Here is a 25,906-nt window from a genome sequence, read left to right on the forward strand (position 1 = left end):
GTTTACCCCAACTCGCGTTTCTTTCTTTCGCTTCCCCCACACGTATAAGTCGGGGTTCTCCCCCCCGACACCCCCCTCGCCCTTCGTATTTCCTAGCAGACATTTACTCTCTATTCCTTTTTCACTCGATACGCCATGGGGTTTTTTGGCAAGTCTGAGCCCTCCGACGACGCAATCCAGAGAGCTCCCACAGACCAGGATGTCGAAAAGCGAGTCCCCTCCCATCATGAGGCCGGTCCGAAGCAGCCCTCTGCGGCGGTCCCAGCCATCGATCCGGAGGTGGAACGCCGAGTGCTGCGAAAGCTGGATTTGCGCCTCCCGACTATAATGGCCTTTTTCTGTATGATCAACACCCCTGCCGAAAAAGATCTGTGTCTAACATTGCCTGGAATTTTTAGATCTACTTGCTTTCCTCGACCGAAGCAACATCGGGTTCGTGCGTCTGCGCCACATAGTGATAGGATTTACTAACCGCTCGGCAGCAATGCGAAAATTGCGGGAATGACGGCCGATCTGTCCCTGACGGGAAATCGATACCCATGGCTCTTGACCATCTTCTACATCTCCTACACTATCTTTGAATTCCAGGCGCTCATGTGGAAGATCATGAAACCGCACCAATGGGCGACCATTGTGGTGTTCGGATGGTATGCTCCCCACGTGCCCCCACCCCCGGAAGCGGAAATGTACAAGACTATCGCTGACACGGTTGGGCATGGAATTAGGGGTTTAGTTGCAACGTGCCAGGCGGCAACCGTAAATTGGCAGGGGATGATGGCACTCCGATTTTTCATGGGTGCATTCGAGGCCGGGTTTGGGCCCGGTGTGCCATACTTGTTGTCGTTCTTCTACAAGCGCCACGAGCTCGGTCTCCGATGCGGTCTTTTTTTGTCCGCTGCGCCGCTGGCGAATACTTTCGCGGGAGCGCTGGCCTACGGTATCACTTCGGGGCACCCTGCATTGGCGAAATGGCGGGTGCTTTTCCTGGTGGAGGGGCTTCCCGTTTGCGCCGCGGCCATTCTGGCTTGGTTCTTCGTCCCAGACAGCCCTGCGACAGCCAAGTTCCTCACCGAGGAGGAAAAGCAAGTCGCTCGTGCCCGTGCGTTTCAGAAGACCGGTGAAAGCGAAGAGGAGGGCAAGGTGCAGTGGAGAGAGCTGCTTGAGACCCTCGCGGATCCCAAAGCATGGTTCACCGCGGTAAGCGTTTTCAAACATCACTGTATCACACACACAGCAAGCACTAATGCCTCCTCTGTATAGCTGATGTATTTCAGCTGCAATGTCAGCTTCTCGTCTCTGCCCGTGTTCCTGCCGACTATCCTCAACCAAATGGGCTTCACAGCCATTGATGCGCAGGGTCTCACCGCGCCGCCGTTCTTCGCCTCGTTTCTCGTGACGATTGGAACCACCTGGGTGGCGGATCGGATCCAGCAGCGTGGACTCGTAATCGCAAGCCTCTCGGCGATGGGTGGTGTGGGGTATGTGCTGCTTGCCGCCTGCAGTTCCGTGGGCGTGCGGTATTTTGGGGTGTTTTTGGCGGCATGTGGAATCTTCCCGGCGATCGCTAATATCCTGCCGTGGGTTACGAGTGAGTCTCCACCGTCTTCCTGTTGTTGAATTTTGGGTGGGTTGGTCCTAACTGACTGACTGGCTTGTAGACAACCAAGGCTCCGATACCCGGCGTGGAGGAGGCATCATCTTGCTCAATGTCATTGGGCAATGTGGCCCCTTCCTGGGCACCAATATCTTTCCCGATGATGAGGCCCCGCGCTATTTCAAGGGAATGTGGATCTGCGCCGCGTTCATGTTCTTCACCAGCGTGCTAGCTCTGTCTCTTCGCCTTCTGCTCGTGTGGGAGAACCGCAAGCTTGACAAGAAGTACGGGCCCCGCGTCCAGGCTGATCCGACCAAGGAGGCTGAGATTCCTGTGGGGGTGGAAAATTACGGCGCCGACTATCGCTATGTGCTGTAACTATATTATTTGTGTCTCGATCTACTATGTATACCCTTGTCTATTGTTTGGATTTCATGAATTGATGACGGGTTATGATGTCAGTGCTGGAGTTGGTTGTCACACATCCATGAACATTGTCTCGGTGATATATCCCGTCCAATTGGTTTGTAGACACTGGCTGTAATCCTCCAATTATTGGTCGCGTGTCCTTTCGTGGCCCACATCTCACCCTTCGCAGCTCACCGAAGACCGGAGAGAGTCGGGGATGACCAATAATAATAAGGTTGGGTGGGGTTGGTCACCTCATAGTTCATATTTAGGGCTTGCTCTGCCCCTCCTTTGCGTTTTTCCTCCTCATCCCACTTCGACTCTCAATCTCAATCTACCAACACAAGTAATTATGGCTCCTAACATGCTCGATCCGAGCTGACCATTATTCCCAGACCCAAACAAGTACATCTTGCCCCCCCTTCCTCCCAAGGAAAGGAAGATGCCATGATGGAACCACTTTGGCTGGGCATATTATCTCTCAGGGATCAAGGTACTACCTATCTCAGGTAACGTTTGGGCGTGGGCCGGTGTTCGTTCCCATCCGATTGTTTGTCCTCGACAACACATGACAGATGGGTTCGTTCTGAGAATATACGGTCAAAACTTGATCTGGATAATACCAGCGAAAGGATCATGCCTTCCCCCCTCTCCTCTCTCCCCTTGTAGCAATGCAGACTAACATAGGTGACAAGTTACCCCAACTTGACTTGATCCCTTGATCATCTTTCGACTGTCAAAATGTCTCCCCCAGCTGCTATGTTCGAGCCCACCACCGTCGCTCCCACCGGCGTCAAGGGCAAGGTCGTGGTCCCCGGGGCCGTGACCACCACCCTGACCGGCCAGGACCAGAGCAAGCTCCTGGAGCAGTTCGGCGGTAAATGGGACGAGTTCAAGTTCGCCCCCATCCGCGAGAGCCAGGTCTCGCGCGCCATGACCCGGCGCTACTTCCAGGACCTGGATACCTACGCCGAGAGCGACGTTGTCATCGTCGGCGCCGGGTCCTGCGGTCTCAGCACCGCCTACGTGCTCGCTAAGGCGCGTCCGGATTTGAAGATTGCCATTCTGGAGGCCTCGGTCTCGCCTGGTTAGTCCTTTGTTTCCTTGTCTATCTTTCCAAGATGGCTCTAGTTCTAACAATACCCGAAAAGGTGGCGGTGCCTGGCTCGGCGGCCAGCTCTTCTCGGCCATGGTCCTCCGCCGACCAGCCGATGCCTTCCTGACGGAACTGGGTGTCCCCTTCGAGGAGGAGCCCTCGAACCCGAACTTTGTGGTCGTCAAGCACGCGGCCCTTTTCACCTCGACGCTCCTGTCGAAGGTGCTGTCCTTCCCGAACGTCAAGCTCTTCAACGCTACCTGCGTCGAGGACCTGATCACCCGGCCGGACGTCGATGGCTCCGTCCGTCTCGCCGGCGTGGTCGTCAACTGGACGCTCGTCACCATGCACCACGACGACCACTCGTGCATGGACCCCAACACCATCAACGCGCCGATCATCGTCAGCACGACGGGCCATGATGGCCCCTTTGGCGCTTTCTGCGCGAAGCGTCTTGTCTCCATGAGCGCGATTGAGAAGCTTGGCGGTATGCGTGGTCTGGATATGAATGCTGCCGAGGATGCTATTGTCAAGAACACCCGTGAGGTCGCCAAGGGTCTTATCATCGGTGGTATGGAGTTGTCGGAGATTGATGGCTTCAACCGCATGGGCCCGACTTTCGGGGCTATGGCTATGAGTGGTGTCAAGGCTGCCGAGGAGGCTTTGCGTGTCTTCGAGACGCGCAAGCGCGAGTGTGCTGAGTAGATGTTCCAAGACATCATTAGTCGCTGTCGTTATCTTACTGGCCTCTTTTCACTCTCTACCACTCGATGGCTGCTTGGATTGGAACTTTTCGGCTTAGTTAGTCTCTGATAATATCACCCACGCTCATTTAAACTGGCCATCCATCTCAAGAAAATAGAAAATAGATTTATCAACTATTGATTAATTGTCCAGTGCTATGACGACTATAACTATACAACCCCCAGCAAAGACTCGCCATCATTCAGCCTTATGTCCCTCAGTCTCACCAGAAAGACGACCAGCGCCTGTGCCAACAGCACCAACACCTTCCCTAGCCTCAGCATCCATAACCAATCTCTTCGCATTAGCGACCTCCCACTCAAATTCCTTGAGAGCACGTATCTCACTCGATACAAACAGGCCCCCAATCAACCCGTCAATAACGCCCGCGCCGAAATTCAGCGTGCTCACCAATACCAGCACGAATCCGATGTACGTACGGCTGCCGACCCACCATACACCGACCATGCATCCAATGGAAACCACGATGGATACCACGAAGTGCGCGAGACGCCAGCGGCGCTGGCTGCGTTCGCGGCGCACATAAGTGTGGATCATCTCTGTGATAAGGTCGTATGTTTCTGGCGTGAGGGCGGCGTTGGGTGCTAGGGAGGTAGAAGTGGTTTTGTGGAGGGCTGGCGAGGATGGTTCGGAGGGGGGATATGACTGTGTTAGGGATGAGGTTTTGGCCGATGGGGAGCGAGTGATGACGGCCTCGACGGCAAAGTGGTCGCTCAACGAGCAGCGCAGCGTGGGATGGCGCTCCGTCATGGCCAGACGAGCAGACTCGACCGACCAGCGCGAGGGAGGAAACTCCGGAGCGTAGCCGCCGTCACCAACAAAGATATAGTCTAGTCGTTTGGCGCGCGGGTCAGGAGCATCTTTGTCAACGGTGACATCCTCCCCCTTGTCGAGTTGCTTGCGCATGGCCTTGGACCAACGCCAGGTATTAAAGGCTCCGTCGCAGGTCGCGCCGTTCTCGGTCATATTAAACTCGGCCGATGGGATAGGTCGCTGGCGGGCCTTTTCAACGGCGTCAATGGCCGCGCCGACGGACGAGTCCGGGTGCAGCTCGCGCCAGACGTCGCGTACAGGGCTCTGGGCCGTGATGAGCCGGTGGGCAAAGGAGGACGGCAGCATATTGAAGTCGCCCAGGCCAATCACCAGGTGCCCGCGTTCAGCGGCCCCACGCATCAGCTTGGAGATCTCCCAGGCCTGCGCCGTGCGGTGGCACAGGTACGAGTCGTTGGGCTCGCGCTCATAGGGGGCATGTAGATGCGTGGTGAACACCTCCGCGACATCGGCGATGCCGCGGCCAAAGCGGACTCTCGCGCACGCCACTCCTTTACCCACAAACCAGTCTCCACGAAAGAAAGCGGTGGGCCGGCCGTTCAATGGGTATGCGTACATGCTGCTTTCCTCGATAGGCCATCGCGACAAAATGGCCAGGCCGGCGCCGAAAATGCCTCCGAAGTAGAATTTGCCGTATGGTAGTATGTGCCGTGTTTGCTGTCGAATGCTCTCGTAGTCCTGCTGCGTCCAGCATTCCTGTAGGCCGACTATCTCAGGCGGCGGACTGGTCAGCGCCAGCTGCCGCCCGATCTCGGATAGCCGTTCATGGCGGTATTTGGCGATAAACTTGAGACCCCAGCAGTTGAGAGTGAGAATACGGATCTGCGTAGGTGTCTCAATGGGTATCGACGAGGAGGCCATCGGGCCTGAGTTGTGTACACTTGAAGCTAAAAGAAAGTTGGGGTCAGTCGATGATGATGATGGAACTCGGACTCACCGCCTTCCATTTCTACAAAAAATCGCGTTGATCTGGTTCGCTTTGTCGCTCTGCACGCGTTTGCCTCCTGTCTTTGTCTTTCCGATGGAGTCCCGCAATCGCCGTCGGAGCCAGCGCGCTCAATCGCCCGTCGAATCCTCGTCTGATGAGTTGGCGGCCGGCTCAGAACACGACGAGGCCGAGCGCCGGCGGGCCAGCTGGACTGCTCAAAAGGCCTTTACGCCGCAGCAATCACATCGCCGTGAACGACATTACCGGGATTCCGAGAGTCCCGATGAGCTTGCAGTCGACGCAGACGACTACTGGCGCAGCTCGCGCCCCGATGAAACCCGCAGTCCGTCGCCTGTGAACCGCCCGGACGAGATGGAAGGCCAATCGGATGACAATATTGGCGGACGGGTTATGAACAGCGAGGAAGGACATACTGAAGATAAAATGTCGGATCGTTCGGCTACACCGGTTCCTCCTCCGCCGCCTCCCAAGCCGGAGCGGCTGAATTACAGGGAGAAGTTTGTGTTGAAGCGGCATCTGCGCGGTGTCTCTGCAGTGCAATTTTCTCCAGATTGTTCCATGATTGCAAGTGGAGGTATGCTTTGGTTTGCTTCGAGGTCAATGGAATATAGCTGATTCAATTGCAGGTGCCGACAGGACTGTCAAGGTCTGGGATACGCTGACAGGCAAGCTTCTTTTCAACTTCGAGGGACACTTGGCGGGCGTGTCGGCGATTGCTTGGAACCCGGACAACACCCTTGCATCTGGGTCGGACGATAAAACAATTCGTCTGTGGGATGTGTCTACAGTAAGTATCTGTGTCCGTCGGTCTTTTCTCCACGCTAATCACATATAGGGCCGAGCACACCCAAGACCCCTCGTTGGCCATCACAACTACGTCTATCAGATCGCCTTTTCCCCCAAGGGCAACATTCTAGTCAGCGGCTCCTACGACGAGGCCGTGTTTATTTGGGATGTGCGCTCAGGACGGGTCATGAAGTCTCTACCCGCCCACTCCGATCCCGTGAACGGGGTCGACTTCATCCGCGACGGCACAATGGTCGTCTCATGCGCAACAGATGGACTGATCCGTGTCTGGGATACCGCCTCTGGCCAATGTCTCCGCACACTTGTCCACGAAGACAACCCACCAGTGACATGTGTGAAGTTCTCGCCCAATGGCAAATATATCCTCGCGTGGACACTGGATGACTGCGTGCGGCTATGGGACTACCGCGAAAGCCGCTGTATCAAAACCTATCAGGGCCACGTGAACGTCAAGTACAGCTTGGGCGGGGGATTTGGCCGGTACGGCCTCCCAGGTGCGCCGGAAGATGCATTCGTCGTTAGTGGCAGCGAAGACGGCGCCGTTATCTGTTGGGATCTTGTCAACAAGAAGATTCTGCAGCGGATCGAGGGGCATACCGATGTTGTGCTGGGTGTGCATACAGGCACGCTTGCGGGGAAACGTCTCATTGTGAGCGCTGGATTGGACAAGACCATTCGCGTGTGGGAGGAGGTTTCCGAAGATGACACCGAGATGGCCCCCTCGACGACTAACGGCAATGGAGATTCTCCGGATAACGACGCTGACGGCGACAATGCCATGACGGATGCGCCTCCTTCGGCGGCCGCGGCTGATACTCCTATTGACGATGCGATGGAGACTTAAGGGGGTGTTGTTACGATTTTTCTTTTCGGTGGTTTCTTTTATGCGGAAATACCCTGGTGTTGGGAGTCTACTGAATAGGTCTGCATCTTCTCTCGGTGTATTAGGGCATAGGATTGTGTTATACCAGGCATAACATGGCTGCATTCTGGGATTGAGGCAGTCTCAGACAATGAATCTTGTTTACTACTTTTTTTTTTTCCAAATCTCCACCTGGAAGATCCCCTCCGGCTGGCTGATATTCAATCCGCGTAGGTTTTGCCGAGAAAGGGTATCCATCTACTATCGTCGTTCACTCCCCTTTCCTCTCTCTCACGTCTTGTCGGTGAAAGCGCCGCAGCCAACTCTCCAACATATTCAAACAAGCTCACTCTCAATTCAACTAGACATGGATCTTCACCCTCCATTCTCTTTTTTGACTCGTCAACTCTCTACTAGTTGACTTTCACTTCGACTACATTATCCTCACCTCACCTCTACCAGCCACGCTATCATCTCAATCTTTCTCTTTGCTCATCCATCACAACGCACGCAGCCTGAATCCAGCTGTGCCCTGATTCCTTCTTTGTCTACTGCCGTCATTCCAGCTCTCTGAATCTCTCACCACCTCAACAATCCGCTCACGCTCATCTACCGCCAGGATCTCGATTTCAACCCGAGACAAGCTACGATATACTTTACTCTTCCTTCATCTCGACCGTTCGTCTTTCTATCAAATTCGAATCATCTCAATCCTTCTCTACACGCATATCCAGGGTCACAGCGCCTTTGACCCGGTTTCAGCAACAACTCGACTCTTCATCGTCTCAGTTTCCTTACTTCACTCAATTTCTGAACTATCTCACGACTTCACTGCGCGGATCTTCTGCAACGGATTCGATTTCAATTCACCGAATACGCCATCTTCATTGCGACTCAACCGTTCTCTTTTTTTTTCTCTTCTACCGGCCTCATTCGCCATCGGCGCAATTTTCAGTCGCGTGCTGTTCCTGCACTTTGCCTTTCGAAGTAAACTGCAGCCAGCTTGATTCTTCGACTTGCTTCTCGAAAATTCAACTTGAAATCCGCAATTCAACATGTCAGCCACTCAGCCGACCTACCTCATTGGTGGCGCCACTTTCGCCGATGCGAATGCCCGGGAGAGGGCTAGGTTCTTCGACAAGCTGGAGGAGGCTTTCAGATTTGCAAAAGACGAAGACGACAAAACAGCGATTGCGGATGTCCTCGGCTTGCATTTTTTCAAATGGCAGGCGATCAAGGAATTTCCTGACATTGAGGGATTTTTTTACGGGAAGAGCGAGGACTGGATCAAAGTCTGGGAATTCTTCCGACTTGATACTGACCCTAAAGAGCGTGGGAAGTGTGAATGTCGCCAGATACTCGCTAAGTATGATTTATTCTGGGATATGGAAAACGCTTTTTTGGAGTACGGAGTTGAGGCGTGCAATGATCAGGTGAAACGAGTTCTAGAGGAACTTGTGGAACTGCTTCACGAGGAACAGTACTAGCCGCACTTGCTACACCTCGTTCTACTGCCGCCACTGCAGTTCTCTTCGTTTTCCATTTTTCATGAGCATTTTCCTATTCATCTTTTGTCTTTGCATTTCGACATTCCAGTCCTCTGTCGCCTTTTTCTGGTTTATTACTCTGGTTCCCTTTTTTTTTTTTGCGCTTACTCTTTTGAAACTCCATCAATGGCGCCAGTTCTTGCCTCTTTTGTCCTTCAAAGTTTTTCAACTCCCGCGGCCGGACAGGACGTTTAATTAAAAAAAATTCTCTAAGCATGTGGAACATACCCACTCCCAAGTAGAATTGCAGCCATCTCCTTACATAGAAGAGGGTCGTGAGTAAACGGTACGTAGATGCAAGTACCCACACCCACACCCACACCCAAATTTGCGGTTCCACGGGTGAGTCCAGACCAGGGGCCGAAATCCACCCACCAGACCCAGCCAAGACCCCATCCATCATCCATACGGACTTCACAGTTACCACATTCAGTCGATACTTTTTTACAAAGTGGAAAGAACAGACAAAATTCAGCATAATATCTGGATATTTAATTGAGACTCCCGAGACCTATAATAGAAACTCCGAAGTGCTAGATCATATACACAGAAAATAAACCAATACCTCCCTCACACACATACACCTGGAAAAAAAGAACGACGCTGGAAGAGAGATTCGTATGCTCGTTTCCACCTTTCGGTGTCCTCGCATCATACATATATGTCTTTCCTTGTCCGAAGAAAACATATCCCCAAGCGCAAGCTCACGCTTACGCAGCAGAAACGTAAGCGTTGCCAACCGAGTTGAGGCTCCCATCAGTGACGAGATAGTTCTCAGCAGTCATGAAGTAGGAGTAGTGAGTGACCTGATCCTGGCCGTCGAGCCAGGGGAGGACGCTGTCAAGGAAGGCACTGGTGGTGTCGGGGTCGACGACGCCGTTGACATCAGCGTTGAGCGCAAACTCCGTCACCCAAACCTCGGGCAGGCCGTACTGGGACGCCGTGCTCATAGCTTGCTGGACAAAGGTGGTGAACTCATCGGCGGTATCGCCGTACCAGTGCACAGCGAGACCGGTCAGATTGCACGAAGAGCCACCCTCGCCCATGAATTCCTCGAACCAGCTCAGGCCCATACCCGGAGTCATGGACGAGGTCACGGCCGGCGAGATCAGCTTGGCGTGACCCTTGAACGGCACGATCTGGGTGGCGTAGTAGTTGGCAGCGTCGGTGGGGTCGATGTTGGACTGCGAGGTCATGTCGGGCTCGTTGAAGCCGAGGATGTACTGGCTGCCGCTGTGGAGGAGGGTATTCACGGCAGTGGCCACGGAGTCGAGGTCGCTCGTGCCCCAGATCTGGGGTACGTACTGGACGCCGTTGGGGAGGCCGGTGGTGCTGCCCAGCAAGCTGCCCAGCGACCAGTCGTAGGCCCAGCCCACGGCGCCGCTGCCGCCGAGGGAGTTGACCAGCGCGACGTCGTTGTAGGCCGCGCCGCGCTTGGAGGTCGTGCGCTTGACGTGCGCATGCGGCATGGCCATGGCCGAGGTGGCCATCAGGCCGGCGGCGAACCAGTTGCTGAAGGAAGGCATTTTTTTTTGGTTTTTCTTCTGCAGCAGCAAAGGAAGTGGGTATAAAAACCGAGAAAGCCTGTTTCTCGGGAGAAGGTGGTTGAAAGGAAGGGCGACGCTATCGAAGCAGTCTTGTGGAGATGTATAAAAGGAGAGACTCCAACTTCCGCGCACGGCACAGGAAGTATAGTTAGATGAAGGAAGGAATGACTTTGGACCGGGAGGATGAAGAAGGAACAGAAAAAAAGGGCGACGAGGACGGGAGTTAAATGAGATAAATGTACACGCTGGTGGAACTCGCGCCAGGATCCCCGATTGGCCCTGCCGGGGGAATCGAAAGTGTACTATTTCGAAGTCTCCATCCGGACCCTGTGCCTGACTTCGCGCGATGGGCGATTGGCTGACCCCTGTCTGGTTCCTTGCAGCTAGGCCCGATCGGGTTTGGCAGGACGACGTAACCGTGGATACGATGATCTATCCGAATGTCCTTGATTGGCCAGACCTGCAGACGCTGGGATAGTACCGTGGATCACTTCAGGGGCGGAGCAGTGATTGGATGGACCCGAATAAATTGACACACCAAGTGTATCGCATCCAGCACCTGCCAGAATGAGTATACACTAGCAGAGTCTAGACTTGCTGTCCAAGTGATTCACCGAGTGACTGAGCACTCTGCCGAACACGATTGACTCTCCCCTGAGGAAATCCAGAACCCAACGCAAACCTGCCGCCAATCCCAATCTCAGTCGATCCGAGGGCCGGCCCCAATGATTATTGCCGCCGCCCCTATTTCACTACGTGAAACTCCCTTGCCTCCTGCATCCTGGTGCCCCACATCCCCGTCGCTCTGTGGCTCCTGTAAGCCCATTGGACCCATTGGACCCATTAGGCGCTCCTGAAGAGCCCCCGCCATCAATGGCCCCTCCACTTAGGGCTTACTCTCGTTCAAATAAGCTGTCACTAGTCCGTGCTAACGAGCCAAGGCAACGGTTTGAGCGCCAACACTCTTCACAAGGCAGGCTCGCAGATCCCCGGGTTTGGGGGCCGATGGCAAATATAGCATCATGGTGGTGGCCACATAATTTAAATGATGAGGTCAGTCTCGTGTCATGCTGAGGGGCGAAAATGTCAGCTTCAGGAACGGCGCGGACCCGGATGATTCCCACCGGTAGGTGGCTGCTGGAACCACTGGTACCTGTGGTGGAGAGGGAGGGGAGGGGGTGGGCGCCTACTACCTAGGGTTTGAGGATTGGGCTCCTGGAGGAAAACGTCCCGAGGTGGTGCATTCGACAGGCACAACCCCATTTTTTCAGGGGTAGCCCCTACCCACTGTGCAGTGAATTAATTAGTTGGTATAGACTTCGCCGTTGTGGTCGGTCGCTGCGGCAATTCCCAGAACTATGCCCTTTCCGTCGGATGGCCGCACGATTATTGATCAATCGAACAAACGGGCTGTCCCTTGCAGTGTTACTGGGGGAATTAGTTAGGGATATGTTTCACTCTGGACTGTGTAAACAATCTACTTAGGCCGGCCTGGCTGGCTGGCTCAGAGACAATACTCTCCTGGGTACTGGGCCAGTTCGGTCCTTGAAACGCCACATTTCTGGTTATGGACCGTCCGACTCCTAGTTCTGACCCCAGTAGGTACAGTACACAGTACTCCATACTGCTATCCTCAAATTCAACTTGCCCAGTCTATAGCGTAGCTAACCACCCGCCTCCTCTCTCCATCACGTGATTCCCTAGCAAGCCCACCATCCCAAAACACCATGTTAAACTACATTTCTATACCACCATATCTTCCTAAACACAACTCGGATTTATTGTGATTTTGGCACGCTATTGCCGATAAGCATTCTTTGTGACATATACGGATTTCAACACGATTAAAAAGTTATATCAATATATTACCATAAACTACACCACAACGCTAGGTGACGGTAATTCCGGCGCTTGCCTATGGCTGAGCCTTAGCTATGTCTCCAATGAACGACGTCTCCGAGCCTTAACAATTCGAGTCCTTAATGCGGCCTCTAGGCCATGAAGGAGATCTGTGCAGTGAGAACAACCACCTCGTGCTCCGGGTTTTCCTTGTGAGTGTCTCGGGTGCTACTTGCCAGCAGAAAAAGGTACTCGGTACTTGAGAGGAACAGGGCCTACTGCAGTACCAGTGCACCGCCTTGTGTTCCTAGGAATCATCGCTTACTCCAAGACATAAAGTGTTGCCGAGGAACAACTCTCAAAACGACGAGCTTCCATCAAGCCTCATCCGGAGTATGATAGAGTAGAAAATCACCGCAAACAACCCGGTAATAATGTAGAACACACAAGATCGATTTCTGACTTGATAGTTGGCTTTTAGAAAGAAGCGAAAAAGAGTATTTGAGCAAAAAGATTTTCGGAAGCTTCGATCTGCCGGCGGATTAAGCTAGTAGAGCCGCGGGGCTGACTTGGCCCCCACGCGGTCAGTCGGACACGTCGTGAGGCAGTGTGTTGTCGCTTAACTCTCGTCCCTTTCATTGTGTTGTTTTTTATGCGTCATTCGTGACAAAAGACTTGCTCGCCTAAAGGTCCCCAAATATAGGGCTATAGGCAGAGTGCACCGACACGATGGACCCCCTCACGGCTATCGGCCTTGCAGGGAACATCATCAGCTTTATCGACTTTTCATATAAAGTCATTGCCGGAGTGAACAAAGTTCTCGACTCGTCGAGTGGGATGACACCGGAGGTTGCCCAGTTCAGTGCTCTAGTGGAAGATTTGAATGGTATCACCCAAAGCCTCGTGTCGGATGTCGCTGCCAGGACGGAAAACGAAAAGCAGCTCTGCATCTTAGCCACCAACTGCCATGTTCTGTCCGGGGAAATTTTTCAAATGCTGCGAAGCCTGAAGGTTGGCGACAAGAGGTCGAAATGGCAGGGTATGATGGTGAAGATGAAAAGCATGCGGAAGGAAAAGGATATTGAGGCTATCGAACGACGTCTGAATACTTATCAGTCGGAGATCTTGATCCGTTTGCACGTTATGTTCAGGTTTGTTTGATTAACGGAGCCCCAAAGACATCTGCGCGTGTTTACTGATATGGTAACAGCCAAAGAAGCGAGAGCCAGAACTCCATGGTGAAAAGCCGGTTGGATGCTCTTCGAAACGAGGGACAATCACTACGAAATGAGACGACAAAACAGCTGGACGCGTTGCATCAAGACATTGCGACTCTCGTAGAAGCGATGTCCTCAACACCACCCCCTTATAAATCAAACCTGGCAAAAAGCGGCCCCGAGGAAGCGTCACTAACCAGATTGGGCGACGCTTTGGCAAGCTTCCAGTCCACGACCAAATCAATCTCTCAAGAAAACCACATTTTAAGCCGACTTGTATTTTCTTCCATGTACAGTCGAGGAGACAATATCGAAGATCCCGAAGGTGGGACATTTACATGGATCGTGGAAGAAGAGCCCTCTCTGAAAGTGGATCAAAAGGACCTTTCCGAGAAGCCAGACACAGACGAAGAGCAAATAGCAGCCCAAAAAGCCATGCGGGAGACGACTCGACAATCATTCTTGACTTGGCTCAACTCCGGATGTCACGTTTTCCACATATCTGGCAAGGCTGGTTCTGGAAAGTCGACCTTGATGAAATTCCTTGCCAGATCTCCTCGAGTCCAGCAAGGCTTGGAACGATGGGCTGGGGGGAAGCAACTGATCATCGCACGGTTCTTTTTCTGGAATTCTGGAGATAAGCTGCAAATGTCTCTAGAAGGATTGTATAGGAGCCTTCTGTTTGAGACATGCACGCAATGCCCCAATCTAATCCCTCGAATTTTCCCTGGTCTCTGGGAAGGGCTGTCATCCGGTGCTGCACCTCCACAGCAAACCCCGATGAGCTTCGAAGAAGTCAAAGCTGCATTAAGTCGTCTGACGAAAGAGAGTCACTCCTTCGATGGCTATATCTGTTTCTGGATTGACGGACTGGATGAGTTCGAGGGCGATGAGGTCGATCACTGGCATCTGGCCCGGGACCTTCAATACTGGACAGATTCAAAGCATATCAAACTCTGCGTGAGCAGCCGCCCGCACATTCCCTTTACCCAGACCTTTGCGAACAACATGAATCATCAAATATGTATACACGAGCTTACTCGGGAGGATATCCGTCAGTTCAGCCTGGCAATGTTCGAGAAAGACCCCAACTTCCACCGTGTCCAAGCTTTCTATCAAAAGCTGGTGTTGAAAATCGTTGAAGATGCAAACGGCGTGTTCCTGTGGGCGAGGCTAGTGGTCCGCTCACTTTTGAGGAGCATAGGTTATCAAGGCACGGCGAAAGATTTGGAAAGGAAGCTCAAAGCCATGCCGAAAGGGCTAGATGAGCTGTTCGACCAGATCCTCGGCTCAGTCGACCCAGATGATCGGCCGCTCTCCGACAAACTGTTTCTCATGAGCACTCCAAGCGTCTACCACTGGGGCCCACCAATTCGTAATGCCATGGCGTACTCACGGCTAGAAGATCTGGATGATTCAAATTTTCCTGAGAACCGACCCATGCGAGTTTGCTCGGAGGCTGAAATTGACGAAAGCTTACCTCGCGTATCATGCCTTCTGGACCGTTTTTCACGAGGCCTGCTTGAGATGACACCGAGCAGAAAAAATCAGGTCGATAGTCACCAATATTTCGCACATGATGTGCACTTTCTTCATCGTACCGTACGCGATTACATCTTGAACACGCGACGAGACCAGATGCAAAGCCGTGTCCCAGAGTTCAATGACCACGTCGGTATTATTCGATTGTTACTTGCTGATTTCAAGTTTGCCCGTCCATCAAAGGAAGACCTGATCCCTAAATCGACACCGTATACGTCCCCTATTAGAATGCAGCTCGAGCTTATATTCACTGCTCTAACGTATGCCGAAAAGGCCGGGAAAACCGATGTGATTTCTGGATTCCTTGAACAAGCCTGGCAAATCGTTGCGGGCCACGCTCAGCCTGCGGAGCCCTTCGATGGGCAAGACTATGAAAGGAAAGGTTATCTGCGGGGACAAAATCTGGAGGTGGCTGTCGCCAATTGCTGGCTCACAATCCGAGAATCGGAGGATCAAAAACCCTGCTTCCTTTGCCAGACTGTGGTTCGTGGTCTATACTCATATCTTTCGCCCCGTCTCCTCAGCCATCTGAAGAAAGAGAATTCGGTTTCTGGGCCGAACCTGCTTCTTGTAGCATCGCGGTCAGATGATGTTGACCTTGTGAGACATTTATTGCGCGAGGGTAGGTCTCCCAAGGAGATGGTGGCCATGGAGAAGATGTTCTCGACTCTCGCAAACCAGGTATCTGGGACCCTCATGACTCCGAAGGGTCCTATATCGGTGTGGCTACTCTATCTCTACCTTTATTTCAATGAATTTCTCTCACAGAGATATTCAAAAACAGCTCTCGTTCTCGAGAGCTTCTTGGACTCAGGTGCTGATCAGGATGTCGAATTTATCATCAGAAAGCGATCTCACAAGTATCCTGATCTGAGCATCGACAAAAGGACTGCCAACAAGAACACAGAGTCCCAGGAAACATATCTTATTGATTTGCTGGAATTGCTGGAACTAATAGAGCCGCCAAACCTAGTTGACATTCGGGGGAAGCTTATCTCTCGATCTCCAAATTCCGATCGACGTGATTCCTTCGAGCACGTTTGCAAATGCCTCATGACTGAAAAGAAGGGGGAAGCTCCATTTGGGTTACTCGACGAGCTCTACGTTGAAAGTATTGTCACCCCAACCGAGCGTTTGGATCTTCCTTTCAGTTTCCGAATGAATTGAGTCCAAATGTGTCTTGGCTTGTTCGTTCTGATTACATTTCACAAAGCGTCTCAATAATCTAAATCACTGACTCAGCCTCGAAACCCCACCCCTCCGACGGCTGCAACCAGTTCCGTTTATCGTAGTCCCACCCTTCCGCGCCCTTAAAAGACTCCTGTCAACGGATGCATATGTTCCCAGGACCAAAGGTCGAGAGGCCAGGAATGACTGTGAAGGTCTCACGTGTGCATAGAGGACAGCGTCTTCCAGATGAATAATCAATATAAGAAAGGGTATAGTCGACTCTAGATACAAGACGTAGCGCGAGGAAGTAAAAGAAAGGAGCTTCCTCGTGTTCAGCGGAACCCTGATGCGCCATATGCGTCCCGCATATCATTTGTCCTCTATTTCTCGTGTTTTCTAAGAGTTGAAACTATGCACAACGGAACGAGGTATAAGTTTGTCTTTCGGGTTTTCTGCAAAGGTACTGAAACTGGAGAATGTCAAGTTATGGTTTTTTGCGGTACTACATACGATGATATTGACGTGCTTCTTTGTTGGCAGTTTTTTTAAGAATGTCAGATTGTAAGATCTTATTATAACCCCTAGCTTAAATTGAAGAAAGGTGAGATATTAAGTATCAAGATAGGAGTACTTCCTATTTAGGAATCTCTCCCTATTGAGATCGCATGACTAAATCATGACGACACTCCCTCGCTAAGAGCCGTGTAGATAGTTTAGAATTTCATAATTTCCTCTTCTAGACAATCCATCATTTTTACGTTGCATTCTCCAGATAGTCAGCCCTCCATCCTCAAGACTCCCTAGCAAAATTAGTAGAGAGGATGGAATAGAATAGCTTCTGCTCCCTTCTTGTTGGCCGTTTGAGGCCGATAGGGCTATGAAGCCTTCCTTTTGTTTTGTTTCAGAGGATGTTCTTTTCGTCCAGTGGGCGTCTCGGTGGCTTGACTTAGTTCTCTTCTTTTGCTCTCGCGCTCTTTCTCTTCTTCTTCTTTCTCCTACTCTCTGCCCATCCATTCTGCTCAACTTAACAGTAAGCAGATAATACCCTGACTCATATCCTTTTTGCTCATTCGTGGCAGCCGTTGTTTCTATTTCCGACCATCCTTTGCTTCAATCACGCATCTCAGCACTTCTTCAGCTATCGTTTTCATCTACTTTCGCTGAAAAACCTCTGTCCTCTTCTTGCGTATCGATACGCATTTCGACCTTTTCCTCAACTTCTTCCATTATCAAGTCAACAATGGAGGATGTTTATGATCTTGGGGCTGAGGCGGACGACGCCCTGGTAGTACAAGAGATCCTGGATTATCTTGTCATGCAATTCCTTGACGATCTTGACAATGACGACCTTTATTCTCGAAAGCACTCCAAGAGCAAGAAAGAATCTGCTGAACAGCATGATACGCTGAACGAAATCACCGAGGAGATCTGGAGCTCCCTAAAGCGGGTAGACACAATGACTGGCTTCAGTTCTCTTCCTTGTCTTGATACCCAGCAGAAGCAAGAAGCTTTGAAGACAGCTATTAAGTGTGGAAAGGTGAATCAGCATTTCTTGAGTAACTTGATACTCCGCACTTGGGAAAGAGTCAGAGACACACGGAAGAAACCGAAAAAGCGTCGGTTGGAACCTGGAGTCGGTACCTGGAAGGTGGTTCCTCCTCTTACACCTAGTGCAGAAGTCACGGCATTAGAGCTTGAAGTTGATGCAAGGAAGGTGGTTCTTCCTATTATGTCTAGTGCAGAAATCTTGACATCAGATGTTAGTACCTGGAGATCAATCCCGTCATTTAGATCCGCAAATGTCTAACAATTCAAGCGCAGCTTCAACCGCATACCGTGAACTTTGCCTGCCTTGATACTCTGACGGACAACTTGTTAAACAAGCTTGTCATGCCCGATTTCGTCATACATCGTCTCAAATTCTACCAAAATGAAATCAAAAGTTTCGGGTCTCTATGCTCTCTCAAGGACAGAATGATGAAGTGCATACTTCCCGAAGTACGAGCACTAGAGGGGAAGGACATCACACGCCAAATGTGAGTCTATGGCATCTATAATAAATATAAAAAACTTCTGCTAACTTTTATTAGGCTGGATGATGTCTTAGAGCACCAGGGTCCCCTAACCGAATGGCCTGCTATCGGTGGATACTTGTTGTATATCACCTCTAGTGAATCCGAAGAGTTTTGGAGGCCATATGCTGGTCAAAGTAACTTGCTGAAACGCCGAATTCCGCAGCATATTACGGAAGTTCTACACGGACGCATCAATACCCTTTGTTATTGGATTGCTTCAAAGCCAGGGCGGCAATTGAACTTTATAAGACTCTGGGATGTTACTGAAGTGGACGAAGACACTCATCAGTCTATCGAGGTCCTAAACAGCCTCCTTGAGATGATATTCTGTCTCGCCTTTCAATCATTGCCACTACCAACACTTGAGCGCTTTCTTGGTGCTGGCACTCAAAGTTTTTCGCTACGAGGGCTCAATGTCGTCTCTCCACTCTTACAAAATGTCATTTTGACCACAAATGAGAGATCAGAGTGCCGGAGCTGGCTTGCACATTCTCCTAGTTCTGAAACTCAAGATTTTGTGAAGGCTCGGCAAGCACAATTACAGCAGAAAAAGACGTCAGCTCTCCAACCATGCTCGCGAAGACCACATCCTCAGGAAATTGAACTGGCATGTCGTGCGGCAATTTCGCCTCATCTTTCAAGTCCCTTTGTCGGCGATAAAGCAAAAATTGGAATATCGATCAATTCACGGCAGCCTGTTGATACAACAACAATAGATCACAAGGTGGCTCGTTATCTGGACCAGCAAGGTGTGATGGAGCATCTACATGCACTGCCATTCGGCTCTATGACGGAGGCTCGCATTGGTTTTGTGCTGGATTTTGATATCTTCTCTCTCAACCACAATAGAGAGAGTATCTTCCCAGTACATTTTCCGTCGGCCTTGGGATATATTGGTTTTGACAAGCAGAACTGCCTTGTCTGGCCGTTCAATTTCCAGGTTCCTTACACCCCCAGAAAGTTCAAGCTAGCTGGACCTGAAGACAAATTCCTAAGGGAGATCAACCGCGAAATTATTGATCTGTCCAGTCTTCAGGTTGTCATGCTATGCGGGGCCAACGCAGAGAGATTGATAGTGATGTCTGATCCCTCTATCAAAAAGATTAAGATTGATATTGGAAAGGTATCGTTAGACGCATTCCTACAGATACAACAACCGCAATCTGTGGTTTCTCGAGTCTATCTAACACTTCCCGCACCTTTGTCGGCACTTCATTCAAGTGACTGGAAAGGTGCGGCGATGGCTTCCCTTGCAATCAAAGTAGGGGCTTGCCTAACCCAGACTCGAGGAATTTATCCGTCCTATTTTAGGTCGCGGGTAGCATTGTCTGAGTTGGTATTGACAAGGCTACGTGAGGAGAAAGGAGAGTTTAAGATGACCATCGACTCAATAACTGACAATATTTGGTCCTGGCTTCATGACTGGGGGTTTCAGGCATCTGATTTACCCCGTCTAGAAATTCTTGGTGGTTCTGTTAGTCGGGGTATCTTACTCGCGATGATCAACAGCCGCTGGCGCCGTAAGGGGGAACATCGACTAGCCGCATCAAGACCAAGGCCATTTCCAAATGACAATACTCGTTTTTGTCACAGCTTCACTCAATCGCAGCACCAAGAGATGAAGGCATTTCATCTACAGAAATAACTTGAACAGAATGCTAGGGAAGGCAATTCCAGAGAGGAAAGAAATGATGATTTATTACGCGAGGACGAGATTTCACAAGGTCAAGATCAACAAGATGTCAATTTTATTCTCAATGAACTTGCTTTTGAGTCATCTATAGACCCCACGACAAAGCATGCACATGTGGAAACAATCAAAGATGACCTTCAAACAAGGACGTCCACTATCTCTTTCATTCCAGCTAAGAAGAGAACAAAGGCCGTGGCCCCTCCTGATAGAAAGGGAAGAGGTCTGTCCTGTTGTTGGTGCAAAAGGCCTACCTATGGAAAGAACACGCAACCTTGTTGGAATGATATCTTACAGGGGTCACTTTGCCAGCAGTGCTCGATGACTCTTAGCAATTCTCAATACCTGCCAATCTGCAAGTCTCAGATCTTACACTTTGAGATTCCTTGTAGGCACTGTGGTTCGCTATCTGGTCCCTCTTGGACATGGTTGGTGAAACGTGGCCTAGCAGTATGCAGCCCACAATGTCACAAGGGTCTTCTAAAAGGACCTCAGGCTATTCTACAGAAGAATTCGGAGCCAAGACAAGACTGGGTTAGGTTCCAAGATCAAATGCCAGACGTGTTAGGGACTGGGGCGCAAGCGAGACAATATTTCAAAGCTAAGTTTGGTTTTGATTCCTCTAAGGAAGGCCTGAAGGCGATGAGGACAAAGTCAAATTCGTTGGTCGCTAGGCCTTGAGAGTTGATAGGTGTGATGGAGATCAGCTTGTTGCTGTGTATTTTGTGCTAGAACTACAGACTGAATCTTATGCACTTAGCCAGGTCATCTAGAAAAGGTCAGTAGGGCAAACTAGTATCTCCAATTGAACTATAACACGCAATCGCTAGGAATATTCTGTTTGGTAAAACAAACGAAAACCTCTGAAGTATGTCTGCGTTCCTAATGTGTGTGTGTCGCTAGTGGAAATATCAAGGCATAGCGCGAGACGACAGTACCTATGTTAATAAAATGTGCTGAGGAGATTACTAAGACCATGGTCCTTTGCGAATTTAGGACGAAGTCGGCCTACGATCTATGAGCAGGAATTCAATTCAGAAATTGATTAACTACTTCCGATATTTGACGTTGAAGCTTAGTTGATGGATGTAGTATATTAACATAAATGAGAACAATTCTCTCACGTCAGCTTCCTTAGCACAATGGTAGTGCGTCCGGCTTGTGAGTAATCCCTAAAACACCTGATTCGAAAAGAACATCAACTAACTAACTATAAGTTAACCGGAAGGTTGCGGGTTCGACCCCCGTGGGTAGCGTTTTTTTTCATTTTGTTCTTTTTTTCAAGGTTGCAGGTTCGATCCCCATGGGCAACGTTTCTTTCTTTTTCCCTTAGATTGTAAATCATGTATATGAGGTAAATTAATCATAGTTAATGGTAGCTTAATCGTAGGTAGAATTTAAAGATATATATTATAATACTAGTAGTACTGTTGTATTTTGGCATTCCTCTGAACTTACTATCTTGAATATAGCATTGTAATGTATCGCATTTAAATGGTGTTTTGCCGGCTCGTTAGCCGAACGAATCGAGGTACATCGGCTCTGGTCTTTTCCCCGCATGTACAATACTGTGGTTGAAGATCCTAACGTCACTCCCCCGCATGTTTAGAAATTTGACTTTTTACATAACCGAGGGCATTCAGACAGTTAAAAAGAACCATATCAAGTCGAATTTAAACATATAAATACAGCGTCAATATTCAAGATATTCAGACCATAAACCATCTGTTTACCCCAACCATGTCCTCGGAACATTATCCCGTGCATCACCACGGCATCTACCACAACCTGCCCACCTTCCCCCCATCCACCAAGAACTTGACAGCAATCATAACCGGCGCAAATGGCATCTCCGGCTTCGCAACCCTGCGAGCCCTCCTCGATCACCCAGACCGCTGGAGCAAGATCTACACCATCTCGCGCAGTCCTCCCCCGGCGGAGATGCTCAACCTCCTCACACCATCTCAACGTAGCCGTATCCAGCACGTCCCCGCCGATTTCTTACAGTCTCCACAAACAATCGCAGAGCCCCTTAAAGCCTCTGGCGTAACGGCAGACTACATCTTCTTCTACTCCTACCTGCAGCCGCGGCCGCCCGCCGGATCCGCGCCATGGGCAAACGCACAGGAACTAGTCCGGGTTAACACAGCGCTTCTCACCAACTTCCTGTCCGCGCTCTCCCTCTGCAATATCAAACCACACCGATTCGCCCTCCAAACCGGCGCCAAGAACTACGGCGTGCACCTAGGCCGCATCCGCACTCCGGCTATCGAATCAGACCCGCGCGTCACCCTCGAGCCCAACTTCTACTATCCCCAAGAAGACGCGCTGTGGGACTGGTGCGCGCGCAATAACGTGGAGTGGAACGTTATTCGGCCGTCATGGATTATCGGCGCTGTTAAGGCTGCTCAGATGAATGCTCTGTATCCTTTTGCTGTTTATGCAGCTGTCGCGGCGCACCGCGGGCAACCGCTGGTTTTTCCGGCGGACTGGTCTGCTTGGTTGATGGAGTCGCATCATGCTACGGCGAGACTGACCGGGTACCTGACCGAGTGGGCGGTGCTGGAAGAGAAGTGCAGGAATGAGGCGTTTAATGCGCAGGACACCAGTCCGTTGAGTTTTGACCGGCTGTGGGAGGAGCTGGTAGGATGGTTCGGGGTTGAGAAGGGTGGCGTTGGGCCAAAGGAGGATGAGAGTGAGATGGCTACGGTTGTTGGGAAGGGGGGAAGTCATAATCCTGTTGGGTAAGTCTTTTTGTTTTTCTCTTTTGGTCATTCAGATGAGGCTTTTTCTTTGCTAACTGCTGAATGATCTATAGCGGCGGCCCTCCAGTTACACTCAAGTTCTCATTTACCCTCCAACACTGGGCCCACCAGCCAGAAAATGCCGCCGCATGGCGCGAAATCATGGCCGCGAACCCCAGGGTGACAGTCGATCCCTTCCAGGACGTGGAAGGGTATTTCACATTCGGGGACGCTGCCTTTGGGGGTGTCAGTCAGTTGTCCATGAATAAAGCACGACGACTGGGCTGGACCGGGTTCGTCGATACGAGCGAGAGTATCTTTGAGATGTATCGTGAGATGGAGGGGTTGGGTATGTTACCACGGACTAAAGTGGATGTGGCGAGACCGTTGGCGTAATTTCAGTGGTTGATGGGTGTCTTTCTCTCAATCATATTATTCTACGTGCCTGTTCCTGGTTTGTTGATAAACCGTCGGCGTAATTCTATCTTTCTCTCAAATAGATTGCCTCGTTCCGGGTTTGACTTTCATACTGAAAACTTCAAATAGACCAATCGGAGTGGAGCTCCGGTGTATTGTAAGTAGGGCCGAAGATTGGTTTGCAACAGGCTAAATAGTTTTGTTAGAGATAAGCTATCGAAATATTCATCCATCCAAAGTGAATGGGTATCCCTCTAGACTTTACTGGATTGTATACCGCAAATTTGCTCGTCATTGCACATTGCCTGCCGCCAAGGAACCTAGACTACGTACACCTGTTGGTACATATCATATCCCAGACTTAGACCCTAAATTTCTTCCCAGCCTCCGTAAAGCTCATCCCCTTCCGAATCTCCACCGCCATCTTCGCATCCGCGTCCGCCTGCTTCGCCATAAGCGGGAGTACCTTCTCCGCCAACTCCTTCGGCAACACCACCACACCGTTCAGATCCCCGATCAAGTAGTCGCCCGGGTTGATGGTCACATCCTGCTCATCTGTTTGCAGTTTGACAGGGACGTTAGTGTCTATCACCTTGACTAGCTCGTAGGGTGGTGCGGTGCCGATGTCGCGCGCGAAGACCTGGAATTGATATGATATGTTAACGTCAAATTTCCCGATATCAATGTCACATCTATGGATGACAGTAGCAGGTAGATTATACGAACCGGATAATTAAGCTCGCGGTGCTCCTGTAGATCTCGAAATCGGCCATCGATAACCGACCCCACGGCTTTGCTTGCCTGCGCCCGTGTCGACATCAACCCCCCATACACGGCATTGGGCGTCTTCGGCGGACAGGACACGAATACCACTGCGCCTTCGGGGATGGAATCGATCTGTCATTGTCAATTCTTAGCACTCAATGCGATGTATGTCTGCTCCTTCCTTACGTAGTGTGTTGGGTGCTTCGGCGCCGGGTCATCCAGCGGCGCATATTTGACCGTGTATGCGGGGCCGACGATCTTCGTTGCGCCTTCTTGACGCTGAGGCGACCACAACGTCAGCCCGGATAGGAAGCCTCCATGTCGGAATTTCAGCTTGCAGAGAGCGTCGGAGACGTCGCATCTTTAGTTTTTCGGTTGGTTAGTTTGTGTTTAGTATGGGTTATAAGGGAAATCGTCGAGCGATACTTACGTGGTGTACTGCTGCAACGCCTCGACGATGGGATCTTGAGTGGAGGCCATTTTGTTGGCGGTGGAGAAGTGAGATGATAATGGGCGGAGGAGGAGTCTGGATGTGTGCAGCCGCGATGGAATCCTAGAGATGGTTATGGACAGCAGTGACATCGCACGAGTCAAGAATAAAAAGAGAGAGCTCCGTCGGAATGCATCAACAACCCCGGGCCCGGGATCTGGAATGCCGCGACAGCTCCTCGGCCGATGACCGTCCGCGGGGTTCGACCGCGGCGAAACTCCGGGTGAATGGGCGAAAGTGGGCCCTTCGAAAAAAAGAAGTACCGAATGATATAGACAACGAAATAATTCTGGAGACGAAGTTCTCGCTCAAACACAAACACAAGCACAATGGCAAAACCAGTAGTCTACGTGCTCGATCCCTACCACGAAGATGCAATCGCTTGTCTCAAATCTACCTCGTGGATCGAGCTTATCCTCCCCAATGATCCCCGCAAAGCAGACTGGCGCAACCACGCAGAGGGGATCATATTGCGATCCGAAACACAACTCCAAGCCGACGACTTCCGCCGCGCTAAGAAGCTGCGCGTTGTCGTGAAGCAAGGGGTTGGCGTCGACAATATCGACCTGAAAGCCGCCAAAGAGGCCGGTGTCGCGGTGCACAACACCCCCGCGCTAAACAGCGAGTCCGTGGCTGAATTTTCCCTAGCCCTGGCCTTCTCCCTGAGCAGGCGGGTGGCAGAAGTTGATCGCCGCGTGCGCGGTGGGGATAGGATTGTGCGCAGCCAGACGCTCGGACTGAGTCTTTTTCGCAAGACTGTGGGAGTGGTCGGGATGGGGAATATTGGGAAAGTGGCGGCTAAAAAATGGATTGGGGCGTGTGAGGCAGACGTGATCGGGTTCGATCCTGTCGCGCCGGCGGATGTATGGAATCAGGCGGAGATTCCGCATACCAGAGTCCAGACGCTGGACGAGTTGATCATCAAGTCGGATGTGATCACGCTGCATGTGCCGTTGCTTGAGAGCACACGCGGCCTGATTAAGGCCCGGGAGCTGGGGATGATGAAAGATCGAGCGATTCTGATCAACGCAGCTAGGGGAGGGATTGTGGATGAGAAGGCCTTGCTGGATGCATTAAAAGAAAAAAGGATTTGGGGCGCTGTCCTGGATGCTATGGAGGTTGAGCCGCCTACGTTGGAGGCATATGGGGACTTCTTGGAACTGGATAATGTGATCATGACACCGCATATTGGGGCATCAACCATCGAGAACCAGAGTAACAGTGGCCTTGCCGTGGTGAAGACATTACTGGCTGTTTTGGAGGGGAAGACTGATGATGTGCCAGGGAAGCTAGTCTAAATGTATCTATAAGATGGAACGTCCGATAGTTACAAATTTACTGTAAATATTTCAATAATTATACATAAAAATCACTACAGATAGAACTGTCAGTGCCCATACTCTAGTTAGAAGTCTCGTTATCCCCGCATGGAAGATTTCTGGGCTCCCCGCAGACTCCCCGGAGACTCTCCGGGGAGACAGGGCCGGCTGCCGAATATCGGAAGACAGTCTCACAACGCTATATATTTCTCGCTCAAGTTCGATCTTCCTC

At 51.0% G+C, this 25,906-nt stretch overlaps 11 protein-coding genes and 1 non-coding gene across 12 annotated transcripts; 9 read left to right on the forward strand and 3 right to left on the reverse strand.

Moving 5' to 3' along the window:
• Positions 1-135: 135 nt before the first annotated feature.
• PFLUO_LOCUS9346 (uncharacterized protein) lies at positions 136-1,972 on the forward strand (the record flags this gene model as incomplete). The annotated part of the gene is made up of 5 exons (XM_073787164.1): positions 136-340; positions 399-432; positions 483-1,197; positions 1,261-1,588; positions 1,659-1,972. 5 exons carry the CDS (start codon positions 136-138, stop codon positions 1,970-1,972), a joined length of 1,596 nt encoding a protein of 531 aa, XP_073643347.1.
• Positions 1,973-2,743: 771 nt separating this feature from the next.
• On the forward strand, positions 2,744-3,803 carry PFLUO_LOCUS9347 (thiamine metabolism- protein; the record flags this gene model as incomplete). Its single annotated transcript, XM_073787165.1, has 2 exons — positions 2,744-3,089; positions 3,154-3,803. The coding sequence occupies 2 exons, from the start codon at positions 2,744-2,746 to the stop codon at positions 3,801-3,803; spliced, it is 996 nt and encodes a 331-aa protein (XP_073643348.1).
• Positions 3,804-4,040: 237 nt separating this feature from the next.
• PFLUO_LOCUS9348 (phospholipase C type enzyme) lies at positions 4,041-5,555 on the reverse strand (the record flags this gene model as incomplete). Its single annotated transcript, XM_073787167.1, has 1 exon — positions 4,041-5,555. One exon carries the CDS (start codon positions 5,553-5,555, stop codon positions 4,041-4,043), a length of 1,515 nt encoding a protein of 504 aa, XP_073643349.1.
• Positions 5,556-5,715: 160 nt separating this feature from the next.
• PFLUO_LOCUS9349 (WD domain protein) lies at positions 5,716-7,294 on the forward strand (the record flags this gene model as incomplete). Its single annotated transcript, XM_073787168.1, has 3 exons — positions 5,716-6,217; positions 6,270-6,430; positions 6,479-7,294. The coding sequence occupies 3 exons, from the start codon at positions 5,716-5,718 to the stop codon at positions 7,292-7,294; spliced, it is 1,479 nt and encodes a 492-aa protein (XP_073643350.1).
• A 1,073-nt stretch (positions 7,295-8,367) lies between these two features.
• On the forward strand, positions 8,368-8,799 carry PFLUO_LOCUS9350 (uncharacterized protein; the record flags this gene model as incomplete). The annotated part of the gene is made up of 1 exon (XM_073787169.1): positions 8,368-8,799. The coding sequence occupies one exon, from the start codon at positions 8,368-8,370 to the stop codon at positions 8,797-8,799; it is 432 nt and encodes a 143-aa protein (XP_073643351.1).
• Positions 8,800-9,569: 770 nt separating this feature from the next.
• PFLUO_LOCUS9351 (uncharacterized protein) lies at positions 9,570-10,385 on the reverse strand (the record flags this gene model as incomplete). The annotated part of the gene is made up of 1 exon (XM_073787170.1): positions 9,570-10,385. One exon carries the CDS (start codon positions 10,383-10,385, stop codon positions 9,570-9,572), a length of 816 nt encoding a protein of 271 aa, XP_073643352.1.
• A 2,589-nt stretch (positions 10,386-12,974) lies between these two features.
• On the forward strand, positions 12,975-16,171 carry PFLUO_LOCUS9352 (uncharacterized protein; the record flags this gene model as incomplete). Its single annotated transcript, XM_073787171.1, has 2 exons — positions 12,975-13,396; positions 13,456-16,171. The coding sequence occupies 2 exons, from the start codon at positions 12,975-12,977 to the stop codon at positions 16,169-16,171; spliced, it is 3,138 nt and encodes a 1,045-aa protein (XP_073643353.1).
• A 1,243-nt stretch (positions 16,172-17,414) lies between these two features.
• Positions 17,415-17,888, forward strand: PFLUO_LOCUS9353 (uncharacterized protein; the record flags this gene model as incomplete). The annotated part of the gene is made up of 1 exon (XM_073787172.1): positions 17,415-17,888. A coding segment is annotated over one exon (474 nt), but the record flags the coding sequence as incomplete, so codon positions are not given.
• Positions 17,889-21,067: 3,179 nt separating this feature from the next.
• Positions 21,068-21,195, forward strand: PFLUO_LOCUS9354. Its single transcript has one exon. It is a non-coding gene; the product is annotated as a tRNA-Thr (tRNA).
• A 484-nt stretch (positions 21,196-21,679) lies between these two features.
• PFLUO_LOCUS9355 (uncharacterized protein) lies at positions 21,680-23,079 on the forward strand (the record flags this gene model as incomplete). The annotated part of the gene is made up of 2 exons (XM_073787173.1): positions 21,680-22,683; positions 22,758-23,079. The coding sequence occupies 2 exons, from the start codon at positions 21,680-21,682 to the stop codon at positions 23,077-23,079; spliced, it is 1,326 nt and encodes a 441-aa protein (XP_073643355.1).
• Positions 23,080-23,461: 382 nt separating this feature from the next.
• On the reverse strand, positions 23,462-24,345 carry PFLUO_LOCUS9356 (uncharacterized protein; the record flags this gene model as incomplete). The annotated part of the gene is made up of 4 exons (XM_073787174.1): positions 23,462-23,740; positions 23,827-23,997; positions 24,052-24,226; positions 24,296-24,345. The coding sequence occupies 4 exons, from the start codon at positions 24,343-24,345 to the stop codon at positions 23,462-23,464; spliced, it is 675 nt and encodes a 224-aa protein (XP_073643356.1).
• Positions 24,346-24,684: 339 nt separating this feature from the next.
• Positions 24,685-25,653, forward strand: PFLUO_LOCUS9357 (uncharacterized protein; the record flags this gene model as incomplete). Its single annotated transcript, XM_073787175.1, has 1 exon — positions 24,685-25,653. One exon carries the CDS (start codon positions 24,685-24,687, stop codon positions 25,651-25,653), a length of 969 nt encoding a protein of 322 aa, XP_073643357.1.
• Between the last annotated feature and the right edge of the window lie 253 nt (positions 25,654-25,906).

Source organism: Penicillium psychrofluorescens (assembly GCF_964197705.1).
Source record: "Penicillium psychrofluorescens genome assembly, chromosome: 6".
Taxonomy (NCBI): Eukaryota; Fungi; Ascomycota; class Eurotiomycetes; order Eurotiales; family Aspergillaceae; genus Penicillium; species Penicillium psychrofluorescens.